The sequence below is a fragment of the Pelophylax lessonae genome (genome assembly GCF_965119305.1).
Source record: "Pelophylax lessonae genome assembly, chromosome: 3".
Classification (NCBI taxonomy): Eukaryota; Metazoa; Chordata; class Amphibia; order Anura; family Ranidae; genus Pelophylax; species Pelophylax lessonae.
In genome coordinates, this window is record NC_138770.1 from 292,518,047 (window position 1) to 292,545,024 (window position 26,978).

Sequence of the window (26,978 nt, forward strand, 5' to 3'; positions counted from 1 at the left end):
ACGCACAGCACTATTTTTTGGTGATAGCGCCTAGCACCAACACCTTGCACTTTCCCATGCAGTGGAGTAGACACTTCAAAAACCAAGAAAGGTCTCTGGTTCCTCCTGCTTCCTCTTCTGCTGCAGTCTCGGCCTCTTCATCCACCTCTGTAGTGACAGTGGCACCTGCCACCCCACAAACAGAGGGTCAGCCAGCAACACCACCACCTGGGTCACCAACCATCTCCACAATGTCCCATGGAAGCGTTAAGCTCTCTATCTCCCAAACACTGGAGCAGAAGAGGAAGTACCCCCCTACCCACCCACGATCCCTGGCCCTGAATGCCAGCATTTCAAAATTCCTGGCCTTTGAAATGCTGTCATTCCGCCTGGTGGAGACGCAGAGTTTTAAAAGCTTTATGGCGGTGGCTGTCACACAGTACGTCGTGCCCAGCCGCCACTACTTTTCCAGGCGAGCCATCCCTTCCCTGCACAACCAAGTAGGGGACAAAATCAAGTGTGCACTGCGCAACGCCATCTGTGGCAAAGTCCACCAAACTACGAATACGTGGACCAGTAAGCATGGTCAGGAACATTATATCTCCCTAACAGCACGCTGGGTAAATGCAGTGGCGGCTGGGCCTGAGGCGGATAGCAGTTTGGCGTATGTCCTTCCACCACCGAGGATTGCAGGGCGCTTCAGTTTGCCTCCTGTTTCTAACTCCTCCTACTCTGCTTCCTCATCCTCTACCACCTCCTCACCCGGTCAGCGTAACACCTTCACCACCAACTTCAGCACAGCCAGGGGTAAACGACAGCAGTCAGTTTTAAAACTTGCCTGTTTGGAAGAAAAACCCCACACCATGCAGGAGTTGTGGAGGGGCATTGAAAACAGACCAATGAGTGGTTGGTACCAGTGAGCCTCAAGCCCGGCCTGGTGGTGTGCGATAATGGGCAAAATCTCGTAGCAGCTCTGGGCATAACCAGTTTGACTAGCAGCCCATGCCTGGCGCATGTGCTGAATTTGGTGGTGCAGAGGTTCCTTAAAAAATACCCCAATATGTCAGAGCTGCTGCAGAAAGTGTGGGCGGTCTGTGCGCACTTTCAGCATTCTCACCCTGCTGCTGCTCGCCTGTCAGCACTGCAGCGTAACTTCGGCCTTCCCGCTCACCGCCTCATATGTGACGTGCCCACAAGGTGTAACTCCACCTTGCACATGCTGGCCAGACTGTGCAAATAGCAGCAGGCGATAGTGGACTTTCAGCTGCAGCACACATTCGTGAGTCACTCTGCGGAACAGCATCACTTCACCACCAATAACTGGGCCTCCATGCGAGACCTGTATGCCTTGTTTTGCTGTTTCGAGTACTCCACCGACATGGCCAGTGCCGATGACGCCGTTCTCAGCGTTACTATCCCACTTCTATGCCTCCTTGAAAAAACGATTCGGGCGATGATGGAAGAGGATGTGGCACTGTAGGAGGAGGAGGAGGAGGAAGAGGGATCATTTCCAAGGCTTTCAGGGCAGTCATTCCCAAGTGGCTCCAAGGGTGGGTTCCTGCACCCACAAACGCCAGGTACACAATTGTCCAGCAAGGGCACAGTTCTGGAGGATGCCGAGGTGGAGGATGAGGAGGAGGACAAGAAGGAGGAGGAACCATGTTCACAGCAGGGTAGCACCCAAACAAGCTCATGGCCATCACTGGAGAGTGGCTGGGGGGATACAGAGGACACAGACGATGGACAGTTTTCCGTTGCCTCTGGGGAGCCTGGCACACATGAGCGATTACATGCTGCAGTGTCTCCGCAACGACCGCCGAGTTTCCCACATTATAACTTGTTCTGATTACTGGGTGGCCACGCTGCTGAATCCCCATTACAAGGACAACGTACCATCCTTAATTCCCTCACTGGAGCATGATCATAAGATGCGTGAGTACAAGCGCACGCTGGTAGACACGCTGCTGCTGGCATTCCCACCTGACAGCGGGGGCACAGTGGAAGCACAAGGCGAAGGCAGAGGAGGAGGAAGAGGTAGCCAATGCAGCCAGGGCACCGCCAGCACCTCAGAAGGCAGGGTTAGCATTGCCGAAATGTGGTAAAGCTTTGTCAACACGCCGAAACAACCAGCACCACCAGCTGATATGGAACGTCTTAGCAGGAGGCAGCATTTCACCAACATGGTGGAGCAGTATGTGTGCACACGCCTAGACAAACTGAATGATGGGTCTGCTCCCTTCAACTTCTGGGTCTCCAAGTTGGGCACATGGCCTGAGCTTGCCCTTCACGCCTTGGAGGTGCTGGCCTGCCCTGTAGCCAGTGTATTATCTGAACGTGTATTTAGCACGGCAGGGGGCGTTATCACAGACAAGCGCAGCCGCCTGTCCAGAGCCAATGTGGACAAGCTCACGTTCATTAAAATGAAACAGGCATGGATACCACAGGAGTTGTCCGTACCTTGTGCAGAATAGACATGTATACCAGCCTTACCCAGCCATTGTTGTATTTTTGATCTTTCTCACTCTTTTGGGGTGTACCTTAATTAAAAACAAATAAAATTAAAAACAAAAACCAGTGTTGGCTACCTCGTCCTCCTCCACCGCCGCCACATCCTCTGCCACCTCAACCTCCTACTTCATATGGACCTACATCAAGATTATTATTTTTTATTTTTATGTATTTTATGTTATTTTAAGTTATTTCCCTATCCACATTTGTTTGCAGAACACTTACCATGCTCTTAACAACATTTTGCTGCCATATGCAGCCCTCTAGCCCTTTCCATTACTTTTTTAGAGCCATTTTAGTGCACAAAAGTTCGGGTTTCCATTGACTTCAATGGGGTTCGGGTTCGGGGTCAAGTGCGGATTAAGTTCGGGTGCCGAACTCAAATTTTTTTGCGAACTTCGGCCGAACGCGTCAAACCCGAACATCCAGGTGTCCGCTCAACTCTAATCCTGAATAAACCTCTTGCAAAAAAAAAAAAAAAAAAATGAAGGTCAGAATCAGAATTCAAACCCTTGGGCTGCAATGTACTCAATCAATCTATCAAATATACTGTGCCTTGCAAAAGTATTCACCCCCCTTGACTTTTTACCTATTGTGTTACATTACAGACTTAAGTTCAATGTTTTGTTAATCTGAATTTTATGTGATGGATCAGAACACAATAGTCTAAGTTGGTGAAGTGAAATGAGAAAAATATATACATAAAACTATTTTTTAGAAATAGAAAACAGAAAATTGGCATGTGCGTATGTATTCACCCCTTTTGTTATGAACCCCATAAAAAGCTCTGGTGCAATCAATTACCTTCAGAAGTCACATAATTAGTGAAATGATGTCCATCTGTGTGCAATCTAAGTGTCACATGATCTGTCATTACATATGCACACCTTTTTTGAAAGGCCCCAGAGGCTGCAACACCTATGCAAGAGTCACCACTAACCAAACACTGCCATGAAGACCAAGGAACTCTCCAAACAAGTAAGGGACAATGTTGTTAAGTACAAGTCAGGGTTAGGTTATAAAAAAATATCCAAATCTTTGATGATCCCCAGGAGCACCATCAAATCTATCATAACCAAATGGAAAGAACATGGCACAACAGCAAACCTGACAAGAGACGGCTGCCCAAAAAAATTCACGGACCAGGCAAGGAGGGCATTAATCAGAGAGGCAGCACAGAGACCTAAGGTAACCCTGGAGGAGCTGCAGAGTTCGACAACAGAGACTGGAGTATCTGTACATAAGATAAAAATAAGCCCTACGCTCCTTACGGTTTGGCTTTATGGCAGAGTGACCAGAGGAAAGCCATTACTTTCAGCAAAAAAAAACAAAATAGCACATTTTGAGTTTGCAAAAATGTATGGAGGAAGGTATGAATTGTATGGAGGAAGGTGCTCTGGTCTGATGATACTAAAATTTAACTTTTTGGCCATCAAAGAAAACGCTATGTCTGGCGCAAACCCAACACATCACATCATCCAAAGAACACCATCCCCACAGTGAAACATGGTGGTGGCAGCATCATGCTGTGGGGATGTTTCTCTATTGCCCATTGACAGACACAGCCTCATCTTCATGAGCTGTGTGGTTATGCTGCCACCTACAGGAGTAGTCTTGGCAGTACGTTAGTACAAAGTTTTAGCATATACACGCCCACGGGGCTGTCCCTCCAGACATAACCCTCACAGACACAGCCCAGCACATCAGTTTGTTTCTGCCTAGAGAAGAAGTAGGACCTAGGCGGACACTGGTACACTGTGACAGATGTTTTGTGCATTGGTACAAATATTTATGGGACACTGGTACACGGTGACAGATGTTTTGTGCACTGGTATAGATGTTTATTGGTTATGGGACAGGGACAGCGGTGCTTGGTGTACTGTGTGGGAATGGCTGCAGTCTGTATGATCTATGACAGCTCTCTGTGTAAAATCATCAGTTAAACAGAGAGCTGTAAGCACAGGCTGCACCATCTCCTGACCCCCCCCCCCCCCACACTCACACACACACACACACACACTGAGCTCAGCGGGGATTGCCAACACAGAGACAAGCGTCTCTGTTTACACTGTGAAGGCTGTGATTGGACTCAGCCAACGGTCCGTTCCCATCCAATTCCCCCATAGAGATGTATGGGGAACTGACAGCTGTTCTCCGCACACAGTGCGGAGAACAGCTGTCATTCTCCTGCTCAGCGGGGAATCGGCGGATCGATCCCCCGCTGAGATAAACAGAGATAAAAAGATTATGGAATTGGAATCTTTTGCTTGAGGGATATACACATATATATATTTTAAAAAAAAATTTGTTACATATTTTTAATTTTTACACATTTGGATAGATTTTTATTTTGCGCAACACTAATTATATATTTAATGAGGAGATATGCACTCAGACCCAATCATGCCCATCATGTTTATGAAATAGGGGGAGGACATTGGGGTGATACTGTGGAGTTGTTAGGGTTGGTTAACCCATCCACATGAAATCAGTAAGTAAAAGGCTAGTTACAACCAACTGTGCCTCTGACTATGTCCAGCCAGCACTGTACCCTTCAAGTTCAGGTCTAAATGTGGTTCATGTTTTACATTACATCACAGCAAATGGCCAGAGGGTCTTATGGAAAAACACAGAAGAGGAGAAAGAGAAATAAATGGGTAAAGGAGAATGAAGGAAGAAGTGCACCCTGTCCAGGCGAGAGATACTATATTAGTACATCTCACGAGGCTTCCAAAAGCGAATTTTATCCAAGGGTGCCAAATATTGTCAAAGAAAGCAAGTTTATCATTCAAGACTGCTGTAAGGCATTTATTGACCATGATTCAAGAAAGTTTTAACTTTAATAAATTGAACTGGATTGCATGAGCTGGTGATAGAAATTCTAGCTGCCACAAAAATGAATGCTATGAACCTCCTTGTGTGTCCCGGTGTCCCCTCCACCAGATGCTCCAGTAATGCCTATATTATGTATAGTAATATATAGTGATTTGATGAGTTTCACCTGAGTAAGCAAGTAAATAAAATTATAAGTACAAATCCAAAATCTCCCTAATTTTGGGCAGGTCTACCAGTTGAGGAACATCATGCTCTCCAGGCCACAGCCTCTAAAGTACAGAGGGGAGGACCCCGGGACACAAGATGCCACTCTTATTGGCACCATGTACCACCTCAAAAAGACTTTAAAGTTTGCTTTAATCAGTGAAGTGTTAACAAATGTTTTAAACGTGTACTGTGCCATTTTACACCAATCCTCCACTTCCAATGTCTCACTGATTGTATCCTTTTTTATAGGTGATCACGTACCCTCTATTCTCAGCTGCATAGGAGCTTGGGGAGGAGAAACAGCAGCACACTTAACTTCCCGGTGAAAGGCTATGCGGGGGGGGGGGGGGGGTGTCAGGTCAAGTCGATCATTCGAGGAGAACACCCCGAGTACCCAACATTGCCAGAAAACTGAGCACGCTTTGCTCTTCTGTTTAGTGTGGTCAGTGTGGTCAGTTTGTAATAAGAAATTAGAAGGACTGGCAGGAACACCAGGGATTTTACACAAAGGAAGTAATGCAAAGGAAACGGGATACTTTTTCATACAAATACAAAGTACAGCAGACTCATATCAGGAAGTGTTGGGTTTACATACTCTTTAAAGTGATTGTAAACCCTCACCTTGTAACACAACCCATTTATTTTAAAATAGAGACGAAAGGCAAAACATATAAAAAAAAACATTCTAAATACCTTTTTTCCCTTTTTTATTAGTTATCACACACCCTCTGTCCTCAGCTCCATAAGAGCTGGGGAAGGAGAAACAACAGAACACTGATCTTCCCAGTAAAAGGCTGTGCAGGAGAGGTGTGTCAGGACAAATCTGATCATTGGAGGAGAGCAGGCTGAGCTCCCATTATAGCTAGAAAACTGACCATGGAGTGTTCTCGTGTTTAGTGTGGTCAGTATTTAATAGAAAAGCAGAGGGACTGGCAGGAACACTATGGATTGCACACAAAGGAAGCCATACAAGGAGAACAGAATACTTTTTCATACAAGTACATGGTACAGCAGGCACATATCAGGAATATGAAATGTCGGTTTTACATATTCTTTGACCTTTACGCTGCTAGGTACGTATGGCATACAGAGCTACAGCACTGCTTCCAGCCTGCCAGGCCTATGCGCGGTACGGACCTGACATTACTCCCATTCCTCCTCCTGCTAGAAGTCAGTGACCATGAGCTTATAGTAAAACTGTTCAGAAGACACTGCTGAGCTAACAGATAGCTCTGATTAGTGGCTAACAAGCCACTGATCAGAGCTATTCACCTCAAATGTGAGCCCCCCACCAATGCCACCGCTTCCCTGCCTCCCACCTCTCCCCCTTGTGCTGCTCCTCTTCTTCTAAAATGTCCCCCACTCTGTCTTCCCTTTCCCCTGCATTCACCTTACCCCCCTCAGTACCAATCCCCCCCCCCCCATATACACACTGATTCCCCTTCCCCGCAAACCCGATTTCCTGCAGCTACCCTGCAGTTGCTTGATTCCCTCCCCTTCCTCTCCCCGCCTTTGGGGCTTACAAGGCACCAAAATATGTCCCCCCACCACTATGACCCCGCCCCCAATGGCCCCTGCTTCACAGATCCCCCACTGATGGCCAGCATTTCCTCCTTCCCCTTCAGCCACCTGCAGCTACTGTCAGGATGGAGGGATGGAGAGCGGGGAATGGGGGGGAAAGGTCTTGGTAAACGTGTTTTGCAGCCCCCTCCCTTTTCTACAGTGGACATAGTCAATGGTCACTACTGATCGCTCATGTGTCCCATGATAATTAAGCATAGTAAACTGTGTTTTCTGTGTCAGTTTATGACTGAATAAGAGTCAATATACAGACTTGTTGTTCATTCATGTAATATGCAGCTCAGGCTGCAGAGAAAAGAAATGTCTTCAATCCTTTCTCTGTCTCAAAAAATAGACATCAAGGGCCTGTTTAGACCTCTATCTCACCAAATACCCCCACCCCCCAGCCCAAAAAACAAAATTGTAAAAAAAAAAAAACAAAGAACAAACAAAGTAAGGCCTTGTTCACATAGGACATATACAGCATACATCCCTGTAAGGGATGTAGCAACTGTACATACACAGCCATTGCTCCCAACTTGACATCCTTATGGGTCCAGGGGGATGACCTCACACTGTCTGTGTTTGGGGTCATGCACCCACACCCACACGGATGTCAGTTTGGGAGCAGTGGCTATGCCCATGCAGCCATTGCCAATTGACATAAATGGGACTGCCTGCACAGGGATACATGGAACACCTGTGCATCCCCGCCCAGCTAAACACAGCCCTCCATGGGCATACGCTTTAGTACACCCCAAGTGAACGAGGCTTTAGTAGCAATTTAGCAGGAATTTTGTTAGTTATGTTATGTTTATGTGCATTAATAATGATTTTAGTGTATTTTTTGTGAAAACAGCGATTCAATGAATATTTGCACAATTACTGCAAATATTTTACAGGTCATGTACTTTCACAAAACATATGTATGTATCCAGGGCTGACGATAAGGGGGTACCACTGGGCCTCCTGTAGGGGGCCCAGGCCTCATCACTTAACGGTGGGCCAGCACTTTCCAAAAGCCAGGGCCAGTAGGGGGCCTCATGAGAGTCTCTGTCACTGCACCTCTATTTTTTGCGGGGGCACCGATCATACTTTCCTGCAGAGCGGTCTCTGTTCACTGTGCTCTCATCAGCAGTCCAATTTGCTATCAGTCCAGTTTCTTAGATCAGTGACATATGATCGGTCCCCCCATCCTCTTTCTTACACCCCCTCTCTCTCGCCCCTCTCTCTCTCTCTCCCACCCCTCTCTCTCTCTCACCCCTCTCTCTATTACTCCCATCTTTCTCCCCCCTCTCTCTCCCTCACCCCCTCTCTCACCCCTCTGTCTCTCATCTCCCCCTACTCCCCTCCCTCACCCCCCTCTCTCCCTCACCCCGCTCTCTCTCTCTCTCTCCCCTCTCTCTCAACACCCTCTTTCTCTCTCCCCCCTCTGTCACCCCCCTCTCTCTCTTATAACCCCTCTCTCACCCACTCTCTCTCCCCGACTCCCTATCTATCAGCTCTACCTCTCTCTCTCACACCCCCTCTCTCTCCCTCTAACCCCCTCACTCTTCTGTCTCTCACCCCCTACTCCCCTCTCTCTCCCCCATCTCCTTCTCTCTCTCACCCCTTTCTCTCCCCCCCTTTCTCTCACCTCCCCCCCCCCTTTCTCTCACATCCCTACTCTCACCTCCTCCTCTCATTTTTCCCTTTTTTAACTCCATTTCCCTCCTCCCACCTCTTTCCCCCCTGAGGGAGTGGAGTTAGGGGCAGAGTTGAGGGCCTGCCAGCGAAAGGCTTATTTTTTTTCCACAGTCTTATAGAGATTTGTTTACATTGTACAGTATAACTGCCCTTTTTTTCTATTGTGTCTGATTTGTGGAGAGATCACATCTAATCACAGTAAAGGTTTTACTGCTTGTTGAAATAATTCCAGAACACTTTAAAAAGTTGAGATATCATATGTAATATGTTATAATGTGAATAGATTAGGTATACTGTCCTCTCCATCCTATTATTTAGCGCTATAAGTTACAGTTACATTTTGCTACTCTTCCCATACTTTAGCTTGAACATTAAAATGGATATATTACCTTGGGGTCCATTAAGTAATGTTTCCTCCAAGATTCACACACTTTCCCCAAAATTCCCCTAACACTAGAATAAATTGAAAAATGGATGAATCTTGGGTGAAAGTTGTGTGAATCCTAGGTAAAAAGAATGATAAAAGACCCTCTTGTGTTCTTCAATGGCTACCAATGCTTTTTCTTTACCACCTAAAATTTAGAGTAACTTGTTTCTGTAAGGTAGCATTTATGAAAAACAAAGCGCAATGTAGTTAAGCAGCTTTTTTCCTTGTTCTTCTTCCAAACAGACTAGTGTACGTGATATAGCACTGATGTCATTATTGATGCTAACAACAGCTGTGAATCCTGCCCTTCCAGCCACCGTTACACTTGGTCTTCTTTATGGACAAACAAGATTGAAGAAACTCGGTATATTCTGCATCAGTCCTCAAAGGATTAATTTAGCTGGGCAATTAAACATTGTATGTTTTGACAAAGTAAGTTTTATGAATGGTTTGCATTTCATGAATATTTTCCATGATCATAGTAAAGTGAAAAGAAAATACAAAGTAAAGCATTGCACTTGCAAGCTATTTGAAGCCATGACTACCAACATAATTGTAACTGGCTGATGTGGGATATGCTTCACTATTTCAAGGACAGTGTTAGTTTGGATTGAATGATAGGAATAAATCACAGGAGAACACATTTTTTTTTTTTTTTCTAAAAACACATTTTTATTTAGTAAATGTAAAACCATGATTCTTGTACATTATCACTTATCCATTCTCATGATTTTTGAAAAACAGTGAAAATCTGTGTCAATTCTCCAAAGCACTCTAAATGGTTAACTCTTATTATACCTCTTCTAGTTGTACTTTGTGTGACATTCACTGCTCAATAGATCCAAGCCTTTTCTATATCTTTAACAGTCAAATCCTTTTCCAATCAGTATGGTTTCTCCTGTTATGCGACATGATACAGCTAACATCTAGAATACACCACCATGGGTGATCAAAGTACCTGCTTAAAAGACAGGGCACTTTCACCCCCTTCCTGCCCAGGCCAATTTTCGGCTTTTAGCGCTGTTGCATTTTGAATGACAATTGCGCGGTCATGCAGCACTGTACCTAAACCAAATTTATATGTCATTTCCCCCCCCACAAATAGAGCTTTCTTTTGGTGGTATTTGATAACCACAAGGTTTTTTCTTTTTTGGCTAAACAAATAAAAAAAGACCAAAAAGTTTGAAAAAAAAAATGGTGAGGGCACTGGGGGGCTCCCTGAGCCCTGATTGCCATCCCTGGTGGCCATGGTGGGCATCCCTGAGGTCATGGGTGGGCAATGATCTGATTACCAGTGCAGACCCCCCCTGTCAGGGGAGCTGCAGATTGGCACTCCTTTACTCGTGCCTGTCAGGCACGTACTGAGGAAAAGCCGATCAACGGCTCTTCCTGTGTACTATGTGACCAGCCGTGATTGGACACGGCTAGTCACATGGTAAAGAGCCTACGTCAGTAGGAGATGCGGGGAGTCAGACTGACACGCCGCATCACCGATCGCCGCTCTGCGTGCCCCCCCCCCCCGGGGGCGCGCAGAGCGCATTATCCTGCCGCCGTCATATGACGTCCGGTCAGGATAATGCAACCACATTCCCGCCTTCAATCTCTTATAGGGCGGGCAGGAAGTGGTTAAATTAATATTTTTTTTTCTATACCTTTTAAAGTGGTTGTAAAGGCTTAAGGTTTTCCATTTTCTACAAAAAACCTTTTATGTGCAGCTCCCCCCCAGTCCCATAAATACTTACCTGCATCCGATCTTGATCCAACACTGTGCCTGATAGCAGCGGTAGCATTTAACTCTTGTTGCTGTCAATCAAATAGAGTGATGAGGGAGTGGAGGATGAGGCCCCATACATTAAGCCCACACGTGTGCCACTATAGAATGTGGCTTCCTATGGAGCCTCATGGAGAAGAGGAGAAGCCGAGAGTGCCAGCAGAGGGCCTCAGAAGAGGATCAGGGCTGCTCAGTGCAAAACCAGAGCCTTTACAATCACTTTTTATATATTTTTTTTATTAAATATACTTTTATCTGAATGATTGGCTTAGCCATGTGACCAACACTTCCTTTATCATTTCTACTTCACCTTTATATGGCCTGCACTTCTGCAAAGGTGCCCTAAAAGGCAAAAGGGGCCCAGGAATTGGCACATGGGTCATAACAACAGAAACTCAAAGCAATAATAATATAACATTATGCAAAGTAAATTGTATACTGTTCCCAAAGTGATAAACCTTTGGATGCGGCTAAATAATCTTTATTATCATAACCTCATTCGTTTTCATGCAAAGTGTTGAGGAGCTAACTGCCCAGAATTTAGAGGGAAAATTAAAAAAGATGTAGATGTTACAGGCTTTCCCCAGGTTAATTCATGCAGAACAAAAAATATCTGCTTCTATTCCTTTTGAAAACAAAGATGTTGCAAAATAAAATCTTTCAAAGGGCTATACAAGCTGATGTGGCACTCCTATCCTTTTGAAACATTAGTAAACTCCTCCAGGGATCCAGAAGGACCCCACATTTGCTGATTAGCAGCATCTAGGACTGAAAACCACCCATCAGGTTAGAACGTATATCCATAGGGTTCAGGGCGCCTATTTTACAAAGATCTTCATGTAAACAAGGAACAGTTTTGAAGCTGGTACTTGAAGACAAAGGAGAGTTTTAGTTTAGATTAGGGATGAGCTTCGAGTGCGAGTCGAACGTAAGTTCGACTCGAACATTAGCTGTTCGCTCGTTCGTCAAATGACGAACAAATGTGCTTCTTTGCGGGAAATTTGAGTGCCCACATCCATAATGTACTGCGCGCATGGCTGCCTTTAGCCAATCATGGCTCAGGGGCTAAGTACACGCCTCGCAGTACACAGCAGCGGCATGTAGTGTGTGACTGCGAGATAGGAAGTAGTTGAGGCAGGGAGAGGATCGTGATTGAGGCAGGGAGAGTAAAGTGATTTGCAAACAGTGCAGTGTAGTCTTATTAAGACATTGCTAGTAGCAGTCAGTTAGCTAGGGAGAGGATCGTGATTGAGGTAGGGAGATAAAAGTGATTTGCAGACAGTGCAGTGTAGTCTAATTAAGACATTGCTAGTAGCAGTTAGTTAGGCAGGGAGAGAGATTTGTGCTTTTTACAATTTAAGAGAACAGATAGTGAAGTGTATTCAGCAGTGCAGTATATAAAATAGACCATATACCATAGTATAGACCAGGGATCTTCGAACTATGGCCCTCCAGTTGTTCGAGAACTACAATTCCCATCATGCCTAGTCAGGTCTGTGAATGTTGGAGTTTTACAATGCCTCATGGGACGTGTAGTTCTGCAACAGCTGGAGGGCCGTAGTTTGAGGATTCCTGGTATAGACCATACATTGATATCTATATATAGATATAGGGCAATTGAGGATATATTAGGCCATTGAGTATCTATCGGTCAGTTCAGTATAGACCATACATTGATATCTATATGTAGCACCCACCTAGATAGGTGCTAAGTAGGAAGAATAGTTTTGCTCTGCCTGCTTATCAGGAGAGTAGCAGGCAAAATAAAGTTGCTCTCTCTGCTTATCAGGGGAGCATGATTAATAGTTAGGCCTGCTCTATGTGCTCAATGTGCGATTCATGTGGGCTGAGGGAGTGTCCCCATTGTATCCAATGAGGAGGCTTGTTGGACAGTGGAGGAAACATGGCCAATGATGCACAGGCTTTTTAACTATCCCAGTGGATTGGCACAGTGAGAGGTGCATCATGGGATAGGGTAAAAAAGCCAAGAGCACATGAGGCAGGAGGTCTTTGGGTGGGAAGCCAAGTCCCAGAAGGAGGGTGACGGCTGTCTCCTCGTCTGAAGCTGTGGAAGGTGGTCACAGGCAGTCGGCCTGGTGAACCAAAAAGTGTGGCTGAACCCAGAAGTCCAGTGGAGTTTGGAGGCAACGGTGACTCTGGAAAAACAGTGTATGTGAGTACAGTGGAACTTGCCCAGGGGTCAGCCAGGAAGGGGACCACTCCAGAGGTTAGAGTCAGTCAACGGGTGTCAGCACACAGGCAGTGAGAGTAGAGGGGGTGCCAAGTTTAGAACCCTGAAGAGAATATCAGAGTAGGAACATTAAAAGCAACTTCACTTTACTGTCAGAGTGAAGCAGCGGCCTTGCTGCCTTCTACAGTTAGCTGTCCTCAAGACTGTGAATAATTAACAGTTAAATTATCACACTCATCCCTTCTCCTATTCCAAGTTCTCAATAAAACCACAAAACAACATTCCTTGGACTAATGATTGACTGAGCCAAGAACTTTCATTGCTGTTTATCTGCTGTCAGTTGCTAAGGGTAACCCAGGGGAGTCCCTAAAGTGTAATTCTCAGCAGTCCTCTAAGGGGCAGTGCTATATATATATATATATATATATATATATATATATATAAACAGGTCAAGGCTATGTTACAGTGGAAGTGGTTCATTTAAAAGGACACAAAGTGTGCACATTGGCTCTGTGCAGGACTACACAGATGTGCAGTGGAGAAAAGGAGAAAACTGCTTTTGCAGCTTTCTCCAGGTTTGGTATAACTGGATGGGGCTCTGTAGTTTGGAGATTTCATAGTGTCTTGGGAGGGATGGAATCTCCAACTCTGTGTTCATGTTTTGTGGAGGACCAGCAGGGTGTGTGCTCAGGTGCACATAACCCTTATAATGAAGGTCTAGGAAGACCTCAGAGCTCCCAGTTGGAGAGAGACAGGAGGTCTCTAGGAGTCAGAGGCTGCAGGTGGCAGCCAGAGCACATGTGTGTCTGCAAGAGACAGGTGACGGCCGGAGGAATAAGGACAGAGTGAAGCTGCCAGCTTCGTGGAGTTAATGATCTGGGGACCAGCGAAAAGAGCTGAGGTACTGTTACTGAAAAACTGAGTAAAAACAAGAGAGCCAGGTGGGCTAGCATTTTCAGTTCATTATATAGTGACTGGAGAAGAACCAATGCGTGGGAAACCTATGTTATGGACTGATGCGGTTTTAATAAAAATGGGAGGTCATGCCCTAAAACCACAGCCCTGACTACAGTAAATCATTGAAAAAACGCATCTGCCACTGAGCTAACGGCTCCCGTATTACTGTATATATATATATTTTGTATGACATTTGATTATATATTAGGCCATTGAGTATTTATCGGTCACTTCAGTATAGACCATATATTGATATCTACATATATATAGGACACTTGAGTATAGATCAGGCCATTCAGTATCTATCAGTCAGTTCTGTATAGACCATACATTGATATCTCTATAGATATATAGGCCACTAGAGTATATATATCAGGCCATTCAGTATCTATTGGTAGTTTCAGTGTGGACCATACTTTGATATCTATATAGATATATAGGCCACTTGAGTATATATGAGGCCACTCAGTATCTATCGGTCAGTTCAGTACATATCAGCAGTGCATTATATATATTATATATATATATATATATATATATACTGTATATATTGATCAACCAGTAATAAACCCCCCCCCCCCAAAAAAAAATCCACATCATGTTCGAAATGCCGACAAGGAGAGGCAGACGCTCACAGGCCACAAAAAGAGGGCAAGCAGCCTCTGTGTCAACAGTGAAAAGTGGTGGTCACAGTCGACATGGTGCATCCTCTGCAGGCGGGGAACACCCGTCCATTTTTTTCTGGTGCTGGCTGTGTTATTCAGCCACAACATGTAGAAGAGTTGGTGGAATGGATAAATAAGCCGTCCTCATCCTCCTCGTCCCCTGAAACCCAGGCTCATATTAGTTTGCCTTTCACCGCAGCTGCCAAAGCGGCCAGTTCCACAGGCTCCTTCTCCACAGCTACTCCTTCTGTCACCCGCCATCATGCATGGAGGAGTCACCTGAAATATTTGAGACATGCTGCTGGAGGATGCGCAGCAATTTGAATGTTGTGATTTTGGTTCCCAGGTTGATGAAGGAAATAATGGGAGCCTAGAGAGAGGGGGTGACAATGACGGACAATAAACTAGCAGTCATATTCCCACAGCTGCAGCATACTGCCAAGTTTGCTCCAGTGATGAGGAGGGAGGGGATGATGAGGTCACTGACTGTACTTGGATGCCTGACAAGATAGAGGAGGAAAGTGAGGGGAGGAGGAGGAGGCTCAACTCCAACGAGGCAGGATGTGCTCCAGGGGCCACCATTGGAGTAGCTAACCTATTGCATCACAGCACAGAGCTCCACAGGTGTAGGGTGCTGCAAACTCCCCATGGACTTACAAAAGTACATTAGTGTGGGCTTTTTTCAGCACATGTGCAGTAGACCACAGCTTTACTATTTGCAACATCTGTCTGAAGCGAATCAAGCAGGGCGTGCTTCCTTTTGGGAATTTGTGGAATGTGCTGTACCACAGTGGCAGGTTCCAAAAAGACATTTCTTTTCACGAAAGGCCATTTCGGCTCTCTACCGTCATGTGGAAGGTAGTGTTATGGCCTCGTTGGACAGAGCAGTCAGCAGGAAGGTCCAGCAGGCATGGACAAGGACGTTGCATATCCTTCACGGTGCACTGGGTAACTCTGCTGGCAACTGGGAAGGATGCAGGACAGGGTTCAGTGTTGCAGCTTGTTTTTCCACCATGCCTCCAAAAAGCTGGTTCTGGTTCTGCCACATCTCGCTACTCCACCTCCTCCTTCTCTTCTTCTTCCTCCCTGTCCTCTTCTGCTGAATTGTCCTCTGAAGCAGCACTGCTCCCTAAGCATTGAAGGAGCTACCCAAGCAGTCAAGCTAAAAGATGCCATGCAGTGCTTCAGTTGGTTTGTCTAGGGGATAGGAGTCAAGCCGGGGCAGAGATTCTGTCAGCTCTGCAGTGGTAGGCTCAGAGATGGTTGACGCCACGACAGCTTGAGCCAGGAATGGTTGTATGCAACAATGGCACCAACCTTCTCTCCGTCCTCCGACAGGGACACTTGACACATGTTCCAAGGTGGGCACATGTCCTGAATCTGGTGGTGCAGCCTTTCTTAAACAGATACCCAGGCCTACAAGATCTCCTGAGGCAGGCCAGGAAAGTCTGTAGCCATTTCCGGCATTCATACAATGCTAGTGCTCAACTATCTGACATTCAACAGGAATTCAACCTGCCCCCCAACCACCTCATTTGTGACATGCTCACCAGGTGAGACTCAACTTTGGCAATGCTGCAGTGGCTGCACAGGCAGCAGAGGGCCATTAATGAGTACATGTGTGAGTATGGCACAAGGACAGGCTCAGGGGAGCTTGGCTATTTTTCGCCACGCCAGTGGCTTTTGATAAAGGATACATGCACCATCCTGTCACCATTTGAGGAGGCCACAAGGATGGTGAGCCGGAACGATGCATGCATCAGTATAAAAGCAAATGGTAGTGTGCTATTCAGATGTGTGATGAAGCTAAAATAATAATATGATAAACCAAGAAGTGTTATAGAAAATAAACAATATGATAAAGCTTCAAAATATATAAATAAAAACCTAGCAAGTAGTCGGGGGGCGTGGCGACCGTGACCGAGGATGGCCGCGTTTTAGAGAGCTCCGCCAGGCCCCGAGTGTATCCGCCACCATCCGACCCAACAGCCACCCCATCCAGCCACTAAACCTCTCCGTCCACCACTGGGACCCTCCGGGAGATGCCCAAGTCTAATTGGGGCAGCCAGCACCGGGGAATTTCAAGGATTACTTTAAGCCTGTAGGCCACGATCCTCTCCAAGATGGCAGCGGCTGCGAGCCACGGCCTGTGACTCCACCACTGCATCCCTGGGTCTCATCTCCTGCTCTAGCTCTCCCTCAATGCACCAGTTTATATCACAGCAATACAGACTCCTCAGGATCAGAATCCCTATACACCAGGAGCCCAACAAAGTCTAAGCTGCGCATATCTTCTCCGGAGCGGCCACCATCTGTCACCATCATGGAGGTGAGTGCTGCAGGGGGGCACACAGGCCGCTGCCTCACAAGTTCAGCAGGACCCCTTCCTAGCATTCCCCACACAGGGGCAACCAGTGTCTGACACCACATTGAAGGAGATGTTGCCAAACCGGGGAAAAGACCCTAATACACCAGCTAACTTCTGTCCCATATCATTGCTTAATTCTGATATTAAAATATATGCCAAGCTGTTAGTCGCTCGCCTGGCTACGGTCCTTCCTTCTCTCATTAACAGGGACCAGACCGGGTTTGTACCGGGACAAAAGACTTCCGACGCCACCAGGAGAGCAATTAACCTGATACATTACGCAAGGCACACTTGGACGCCTTCTCTGCTATTAGCCATTGACACAGAGAAGGCGTTCGACCGGGTGAACTGGCTCTATATGAAGCTGGCGCTTCAGAAGTTTGGTCTCCAAGGTTCCATACTTAAAGCAATCTAGGCCCTCTACACATATCCCACAGCCATAGTCAACTCCTCAGGCTTTCTCTCCCGACCCTTCACAATCTCCAATGGCACCCATCAGGGTTACCCATTATCCCCGACCATCTTTAACTTGTCAATAGAACCCCTGGCGGAAGCGGTGAGAATGAACCCGGACATATCTGGAATTACTGTACGGCACATCCAACACGAGATTAACCTATTCGCCGATGATATCATTTTATTCCTCACAAAACCAGACTTATCCCTCCCTGCAGCATACCAAACTCGAACTCATTTTGGGACCATATCCTACTATAAAATTAACGCTGCCAAATCCCTGATTGTTAACTTGGGTACGGACAGACTGACCAGACGCTCTCTCCAAAAAGTTTCTCATTCTCCTGGCAGGATGAGGGAATACCTTAACTGGGGAACAAGCTCACTTCCTCAATAACCTCCATGACCCATACCAACTACAAATCCCTCCATGATAAACTGTCCACGGAATTGGCGCGACTGGCAAAACATGAAATCTCGTGGTTTGGCAGGATTGCGGCCTTCAAAATTTTCACAGTCCTTCAAATCCTTTATCTGTATAGATCTCTACCTGTCCCTGTACCGGCAACTCGCATATCGGCTCTAGCCCACACTATATAAATGTATATTTGAAAAAGGCAAAAAAGCCCACTTCGCCTGTCGCATTCTATCACAGCATAGCTCTGTTGGAGGAGCTGGCCTGCCTGACCTCTCCAACTATTACTGGGCGGCTATGATGGAGCAAACCAGACACTGGTTTTCCATCAGCGACCCTCCCGGCTGGGTTACTTTGAAAACCTCTTTGACGCCTGGAGAAAACCTCCCCACACTCCTACTGGCGCACTTTTGGAAACCTTGACCCCTCAAAAATATACCCCCCACAATACAAACGTCACTTCTGGCCTGGCAATGCTTCTCCTCCCTTTACTTCCCCTCTAGTCCCCTCGGTAACCATTGGACATTTTCCGCCATCTTATCCCTAACCTTCATACAGGTGTACTGCGTGCTTCGGGAATAACTAATTTAGACGACTTTCAAGACGGGGAACGCATATTCTTGCTTGAGGAACTGACAAACAGATACAACCTCTCACTAATGGGCAGCACCAGATTATCCAATCGATGAGTGGATGAACTTTTCACAGACTTTTTTCTTGAACTTTCCTTTTTGGACTTTCAGTATTATATATATATATATATATTTTATCTCTGGACTTTCATTCTTCAATTTGTTTTTTTGCACGTTTAGAAATTCACTACAATTAAGAAGATTTTTTTTTTATATATATATTTGTGCGTTATATTTATTCCGCATTTGATTTTTACTTGCTTGTTATTTATTTATATATTTTGAAGGTTTATTATATTGTTTTTTTCTATTACACTTCTTGGTTTATCATATTATTATTTTAGCTTCATCACAGATCTGAATAGCGCACTACCCTTTGCTTTTATATTTCTTTTTGCAAGCTCTTGAGTACTTGTGTTGGTGAGTGCTGCAGTTCATTTATAGGTGTGGATAGTAGCCATCCAAGCAGTGCACCTGTTCTCACACTTTATTCGTGCATCAGTGACACTATACCTCTAGTTTACCTACTGGAGCACACGCTTCGTGGAATCATGGAGAGGGCACATGAGGCAGAACAGCAGGTGGAAGAGGAGGACTTTCTTTCCTCACAAGGCCCCCTTTATGCAGATATCATGCATGCAGGGACACAAAACACACAGGAGGAAGAGGAGGAGGAGGATTGCGGCAGTATGGATGTAGAGGATAGCATACTGCAGTCTTCAAGGGATGGTTTTGATTCCCCAGAAACCCCAGGAGTTGTAGGCGGTTGGGGAGAGGTTGCTCCTGACAATGTCATCCTTAGTGACCCAGAGGACTCAGAAGCTCATGCCTCCTCAAACTTATGGGCTCCCTGATTCTGCAAAGCCTGCGAAAGGACCTGAGGATTTGTGCTATCAAGGAGAGGGATAATTACTGGTTGGCAACCCTTCTTGATACACTTTACAGAGCTCATCCTGCCTTCACAGAAGGAGCAGAGGATGAAACGTCTTGAGGAGGTCTTGAAAAAAATGTGTACCACCTTTCCAGACACTGGGAGGTTAAAATTCTCTGGACGTGTTTCTGAGGCATCGTTCAGCCAAAGGAGGAGCGGTGGAAAAGGCGGCCGGCTGACCGACGCCTTTAAACAGTTCTTTAATCCTCAGCAGCACCCAGGGCTGTTAGGTTTAAGCAACAATCAGTAGTGTTTTCATCATATGGTGAATGATTATCTAGGAGCAAGAGCAAACTTGAAGACCTTTCCAAGTGAGCATCCACTGGATTACTGGGTCTTGAGGATGGACCACTTCCCAGAACTTGCTTAATATGCAATGGAGCTACTGGCCTGTCCTGCTTCCAGTGTGCTTTACGAACGGACGTTCAGTGCTGCTGGAGGTTTTGTGACTCTGTTGATCAGCTGACTTTTATCAAAATGAATCAGTCCTGGATCAACCACAGCTATTAAGCCCCTGATGCTGATGTAACTGATTGAATTTGCTAGGGGTCTGCCATCCCTTGAAGACTGCATATGCTGCCTATCCTATTCCTCAACCTTGATTCTGCTAGCTTTCAACAATGTTTTTGGTTTAGGTCACCACCAACACCCAAGGCCTAATTTTTCTGCACTTGTATGACAGGTGCATACAATTTAACCACTTTACCACCGGAGGATTTTGCTGTCTTCCGTCCAGGCCACTTTTTGCGGTTCGGCGCTGTGCGACTTCAACTGACAATTGCGCGGTCGTGCGACGCCGTACCCAAACGAAATTTACGTCATTTTTTTCCCACAAACAGAGCTTTCTTTTGGTGGTATTTGATCACCTGTGCGATTTTTACTTTTTGCGCTATAAACAAAAAAAGAGCGTTTATTTTGAAAAAATAACAATATTTTTAACATTTTTTTATATGAAATTCCCCCCAAAAAAGATGTAAAAACCAATTTTTTTAAAAATTTTTGGCCAATTTGTTTTATGCTACATATGTTTGGTAAAAAAAATCGCAATAAGCGTATTTTGATTGGTTTGCGCAAAAGTTATTGCGTTTACTAACAAAGGGAAAGATTTCTGTCATTTTTGGTGTTTTTTTTTTAACGCGTAATGGCGGCGATCTGCGATTTTTTTTGCGGGACTGCGACATTGCGGCGGACAGATTGGACCCTTGACTGACATTTTTGACACTTTTGGGGGTACCAGTGACATTACTGCAGTAATCAGTGCTATAAATATGCACTGTTACTGTAAAAATGACACTGGCAGGGAAGGGGTTAATTTTATTGGAGAGGGAGGGGTTAATGTATGCCTGGTGCTTACTGACGTGTAGGGGGGGAGGTGACTGTGTGAGTCATGGACAGATCGGATGTCCAGCTATGCTGAACAGTCCGATCTGTCACTCCCTGTCACTATGGAGATCCGCCCGCTGTGTTTACACACAGCGGGCGGATCTCCAGACTCGATCCCCGACTGCTCCTCCCCTGGCCCGACTCCCGCTGTGAATGAAAACAGCGGGAGCGAGCCTCCGGCGGCGCGCAAGCGCCGCCCAGAAGGGGGAGTGTCCAACGACGTTAATACTACGTCGCTGGACGATAACGAACCACTCTGCCGCAGTAGTATTACTGTGAGCGGTTGTAGAGTGGTTAAATTCTGTATGTAATTTTTACAGCAGGCCCTGTCCCTGTGCCCTTCACCCAGCAAGAGTAACTGTGAGGGGTTACGGTGTTTAGGCACCACCAACACCAAAGGCTCACTTTTTTGCACCTGTACATGCAATTTTAAATTTGTATGGAATTCTTACCAGCAGGTTTGGTTCCTGCGCCAAGCAAGAGTAACTGCGAGGGGTTATGGTGTTCAGACACCACCAACACCAAAGGCCCAATTTCAGTTTCAGTTCCTACTGATACTAACCTTCCAGGTCCCCATCACTCAAGCAGGTTTGCATAGCCGACACCCAACCTTGGCCAGGTCAGATGACAGCACAGTGCCCCCACTAGATCACTGATAAAAACACATACAACACATGATCTTTGCCAATTCCAAATTCATATGGAATTTTTACCAGCAGGGCCCATTCCTAGGCCTAGCAAGAGTAACTGCGAGGAGTTGTGGTGTTCAGGCACCACCAACACCCAAGGCCCAATTTTTCTGCTCCTCTGACAAGTACATGTGATTTCAAATTTGTATGGAATTTTTACCAGCAGAGCCCGTTCTGCGCCCAGCAAGAGTAACTGTGAGGGGTTACGGTGTTCAGGCACGACCAACAGCTAAGGCCCCATTTTTCTGCACCTGTATGACAAGTACATGCGATTTGAAATTTGTATATATATTTGTATGTATATTTGTATGTGACATTTTTTCCCTTAGAAATGTCAGTATTGCGGCAGCAGGCTACATACATCGTTCAGATGCGCTACTTTACAGGCACATTAAGGGGACCCCCCAGGCACGATATTTGAAGGAATTTTTCATTTTTATAGTTTCACTTTAAGCCTCATTAAAATCAGTAAATCACTGATCCTTTAAAAACAATAGTTTTTTTAAAAAAAATATGCATCGGTACATGTTCGCCAGCTCAGTACCCGGACCCCCCATGCACTTTTTAGCATTTAAGCATTCAAAATGAGGACTTTTGATTTTTGACGTTCGAGTCCCATAGACTTCAATAGAGTTTGTTTGTTTGAACAAACTTTTCCCCTGTTTGCGGTGTTCTGGTGCGAACAGAACAGGGGGGTGTTCGGCTCATCACTAGTTTAGATAAACAAATCAGGAACCAACTTTGCAGTGTGGATTCTCCCAGCCTATTGCCTTTTAGTTAGCATGTCATGTAGAACAAACAGAATATACCCTGCCGTTTGCACATTCATTTAAGTACAGTCTCATATACCTTGAAGCAATCAAAGTGACAGATATCTAATTAGATCCTGCACATCTATCAAGTATAACCTATATTAGAGATATTTGTATACATAATTAATTACATATGACATTGGAGATATTACATACACCTCATATTGTAGTGATACTAAAAATAATCTGTTTATTATTCTTTATCCTAGACAGGCACTTTAACAGAAGATATCTTAGATTTATATGGCATACTTCCTTGCACTGATAGTAGGTAAGTTTGAGTTAGTCAGTGAGGCAATATTACCCAATTCCAACATACTAAATATATTTAATATAACAATTCTAGATTTTAATTTTTTAATACTGATTGATAAGCTCCCTGGTAAGCAGCATATATAGCACTGTTTGCACTACTTGATTACATGCAAATTCATTATAAAGTGATCTCAGATGTTCTTGGGATTTCCTCTAAGCTCTCATTTAATTTTTTTAACAAGAAAGAGCTAATCAAGCTCTGCCCTTTCTCCTCCTGCAGCAACAGATCAATGCAATAGAGCTTTATTTATTGCCAATAATAACCAGTAATTTACTTTTTAAAAGGAATCTATTGCTACAGAGGTGTTTTAGGGCTTTATTTTATTCCTTCTAATCAGATCCAACCCCTCACAGTAAAAGTAAGGGAGAGGGTCACTATCTTAGAACACAGAGAGATGCCCCTGCGGTGGTTGAAAGCTGTTGGAGGATGAGACAATGATCATTAGGTTTGTTGCATAGGTCTCATGATGTGGTATTCCTGTTGTGTTAAAGTAGAGGTTATTGATGTTTTCTTGGATGTCAAAATAGCAACTTCATTGAAGGCCTGCCATTTGGAATGGAAGCATTTGAGAGAAGTGTGGGGTTGCACATCCAGATCTAACAATTCTCACAGCAGTCATTTGTGGAGATACAGGGGAAATCCATTGTTTCAGGATCACTCATCTTACTATTAACACTGACTGGCTAGTATCCAGAACACTTTCACCTGAGGTACTGAGGAGTAAGGTACTGAGGCGTGGGTCCGATGTGGAGTTGAGAGTCAGGTGTTGTTGCCAAAAAGTGATAAGAGCATCCTTGTGGATGTTGTATCCAGTGACTGCATGGATGAATGTAGTAATTTGGTCCCAGAAGGTAGAAATGAATGGGAAGGTCCAGAAGTGATGAAAAGGGGTGGGGGGGGGGCAAGAAATGTGGCATAGAAGACAGGAGTCACCTTGGATGGATATCCTGGAGGACACAAAACGGACACATGCTCTATGCGTGATATCAAGTTTCATCTCTCGCCATATTTTGGCAGTGACTAGAGAGTGAGTTTTGTTGTAACCTAGTAAAATATTATCAACAATGTCCACTGTATGAAAGTATTTACCCCAAGACTGAACAGAGAACAACTGAAGTAACTTAGTAAGATGAAAGTTCAAGGGGCAATACTCGTCAGATATCTTGAACTGCTGTTGTTGAAAGAGCGTAAAAATTAAACAAATATTGTTTATATAGTTCTCAAATGGTTGAATGTGGAAAAAGTGATGTGAGTGCAAGTGGTGAACCATGGCCAAAGTTGCAAACAGGGCAAGAGTACCTGAATAGGTGTCCTACAATGAAGCAGTGCAGGTCAGACCCAAGGCTTGCCATTTGTGGAATGCTAAGGTAAGGTAATGTAAGGTATGTGGGAACATTGGGCTCCCGTGGATAGTAAGATAGCTGGAGATGTGTGGCAATAGACCCAGTTTTGTGTCAACTTATAGAATTCAGGAGTGTAGCCATCAGGTCTGGAGCTTTGCTGTTAGCTAAGGAAGAAATTGCCAAAGCAATCTCTTGCATGGAGATAGGAGCATTGAGTGATTGTACAAGTTTTGTTTCTATTTCGAGTAAGTCTATCTTATCTAGGAAGCTAGTTGCTATTGGAAATTCTAGAGTGTCTGGTGTGTATAGGATGGTACAGAATCTCTCTAATATTTTGATTTAAATTGTAAAAATATCAGGGAGAATGGGGTTTCCTTGTAACTGCAGATGAATGGAAATTCAGCTGAGTTATCAGCATAGCATCTCCTGGGAGACCTAAAAAACTATAAGGCTCCATGCACACAGGGCGTCATAAAAACGTGCTCCAAAGCTGTTTACATAACGCCAGCAGCTGTAAAAACGTGCTTTCAGTAGCTTTTTCTACTAACGTTATTGCACGTTTGGCCACAGTAGCTGTTAGCAGCGTTTTTTCTGCCTCCATTCAAAATCAATGGTTCACTATGGGAGCCTATTGATTTGAATGGAAGTCACACCGCAGGTCGGATCAGGGTGATCCGACTTGCATCTGTGACACACAAGGGGGCGTGGTCTCCCGATGACGTCATCTGGCGGCCACGCCCCTAATGGCTATATAATAAGCTGCAGAGACCAGAGGCCGGCATAATCGCTGGAGACGTCGTCGGAGGAGGACCGGAGGAAGAAGGACAGCCAACAGCAAAAGAGCAGAAGACCAGAGAGGAGAAGACAAGAAGATTGGACAGCAGAAGGGCGGACAGCAGAAGACCCTCGGAGAGGAGAAGACAGCAGAATACCCCCGGAGAGGAAAAGACAAGAAGGGCGGACAGCAAAAGAGCAGAAGATCCTCGGAGAGAAGACAGCAGAAGACCCCCGGAGAGGAGAAGACAAGAAGGGCGGACAGCAAAAGAGCAGAAGACCCTCGGAGAGGAGAAGACAGCAGAAGACCCCCGGAGAGGACAAGAGCCGGATGAAGATTTTTAATAAATTTCCCAAAACGTCTCCTGTCGTTATTTCCATACACTGCATTTTATGGGGTGAATGAGTAGGGGTACAGTGTACCCCATACCCATTCACATAGGGAGGGGGTCCGGGATCTGGGGGGGCCCCCTTGTTAAAGGGGGCTTCCAGATTCCGATGAGCCCCCTGCCCGCAGACCCCCACAACCACCGGCCAGGGTTGTGGGGATGAGGCCCTTGTCCTCATCAACATGGGGGCAAGGTGCTTTGAGGTGCGGGGTGCAGAGCCCCCCCCTGCCCCAAAGCACCCACACCCCCCCCATGTTGAGGGCGTGTGGCCTGGTATGATCCAGGGGGGGTGGGGCCGCTCGCTCGTCCCCTCCCCTTTCCTGGCATGCCGGACTGCATGCTCGGATAAGGGTCTGGTATGGATTTTGGGGGGGACCCGAAGGGCCTGGTTTGGAACCCTGGGGGGGAACCCCACGCCGTTTTTTTTTTCCCCATTTTGGCGTGGAGTTCCCCCTCAAGATTCTCACAGTGCAGGTCGCACCGCAAGTCGGATCACCCTGATCCGACCTGCGGTGTGATTTCCATTCAAATCAATAGGCTCCAGTAGGGAGCCATTGATTTTGAATGGAAGAAAAAAAACGTATAACGTGGCTTAACGCACGTTAAGCAACATTATGGAGCCTTTAGCAGCGTCAGACGTTTTTTGCAGCTTGACGCTGGAGCTCCTGAACCCACAGTTCCTGGGTTTTTTTTGGAGCTGTAAAACGCCTATGCCACTTGGAGCTCCTAAAAGCTCTATGTGTGCATGAGGCCATAGAATAACATGGATGGGCGTTCTGCAGCTGCAAAAAAAAACATCTGACGCTGCTAACAGCAGCTGTAAAAACATCCAGTGTGCATGAGGCCTTAGGGGATTTCATTTACTGGCATTTAAAAAAAAAAACAAAACAAAAAAAAACAAATATTGGCTTTATGTGTTTTGAACATTTTAAAGTATTTGATAGTGTTAATTTGGTACAAGGTTATTATTTATATGTGTTCTACAGCTAGCTATGTCTTAGATTTATGCTTATTTTAACTCTTTTAGATATGTTCTCTTATATTTTCTGTACATCTTTGCAGATTCCAGGATATGAATTTGCTTAATAGCTCTAATAATTTGTCCTGGGGCCTAGTACTTCAGGCTATGGCTAGCTGTCATTCCTTAATCAAGATGGATGGGAGATTAAATGGAGATCCACTGGACTTGAAAATGTTTGAGGGGACAGGATGGGTACATTGTTTTCCTATATTACACTACTGCAAAAGGTTGATTTTTAATACTGAATTAAGAGTTGTAATCCAAATAAGGCATTTACTAAAATTGTGTTATCTACTTACTAGAATGATGTACTTCTACATGACATTATTCACCACTAGGGATGGGCGATTGGTTCGGCCCGAGCATGAGTTTGGGCCAAACATTTGCCTGTTCGGCTGTTTGCTAAACATCCGAATTTGCAGGGTGTTCGTCCCAACTAACACCCTGCAATGCACTGAGCGCTGTACAGTGCATTATGTGCCCTGACTGGGCAAAGCTTTGCCCATCAGGGTGCAGTGTAAGCTGGTTGTTATGGAGGGTGGCGTTCATAACAACCGATGAGTCATCAGCTGTCAATTGGTTTCCCCGCTGACAGCTGAATTTAAAAAAAAAGTACCGGTAAGAAAATAAAGAAAAAACGGTGTGGCCCCCCCCCCCCCCCAG

General features: G+C 45.4%; 1 protein-coding gene across 1 annotated transcript in view; it reads left to right on the forward strand.

Annotated features, from left to right (window-relative positions):
- LOC309551115 (putative cation-transporting ATPase 13A4) overlaps positions 1 to 26,978 on the forward strand; it is a 358,044-nt gene that overhangs the window by 240,724 nt on the left and 90,342 nt on the right. The window contains exons 12-14 of the mRNA XM_082251561.1: positions 9,446 to 9,634; positions 22,682 to 22,743; positions 26,357 to 26,507. Of these exons, the coding sequence (XP_082107687.1) occupies positions 9,446 to 9,634; positions 22,682 to 22,743; positions 26,357 to 26,507 (402 nt within the window). The remainder of the gene's footprint in view (positions 1 to 9,445; positions 9,635 to 22,681; positions 22,744 to 26,356; positions 26,508 to 26,978) is intronic.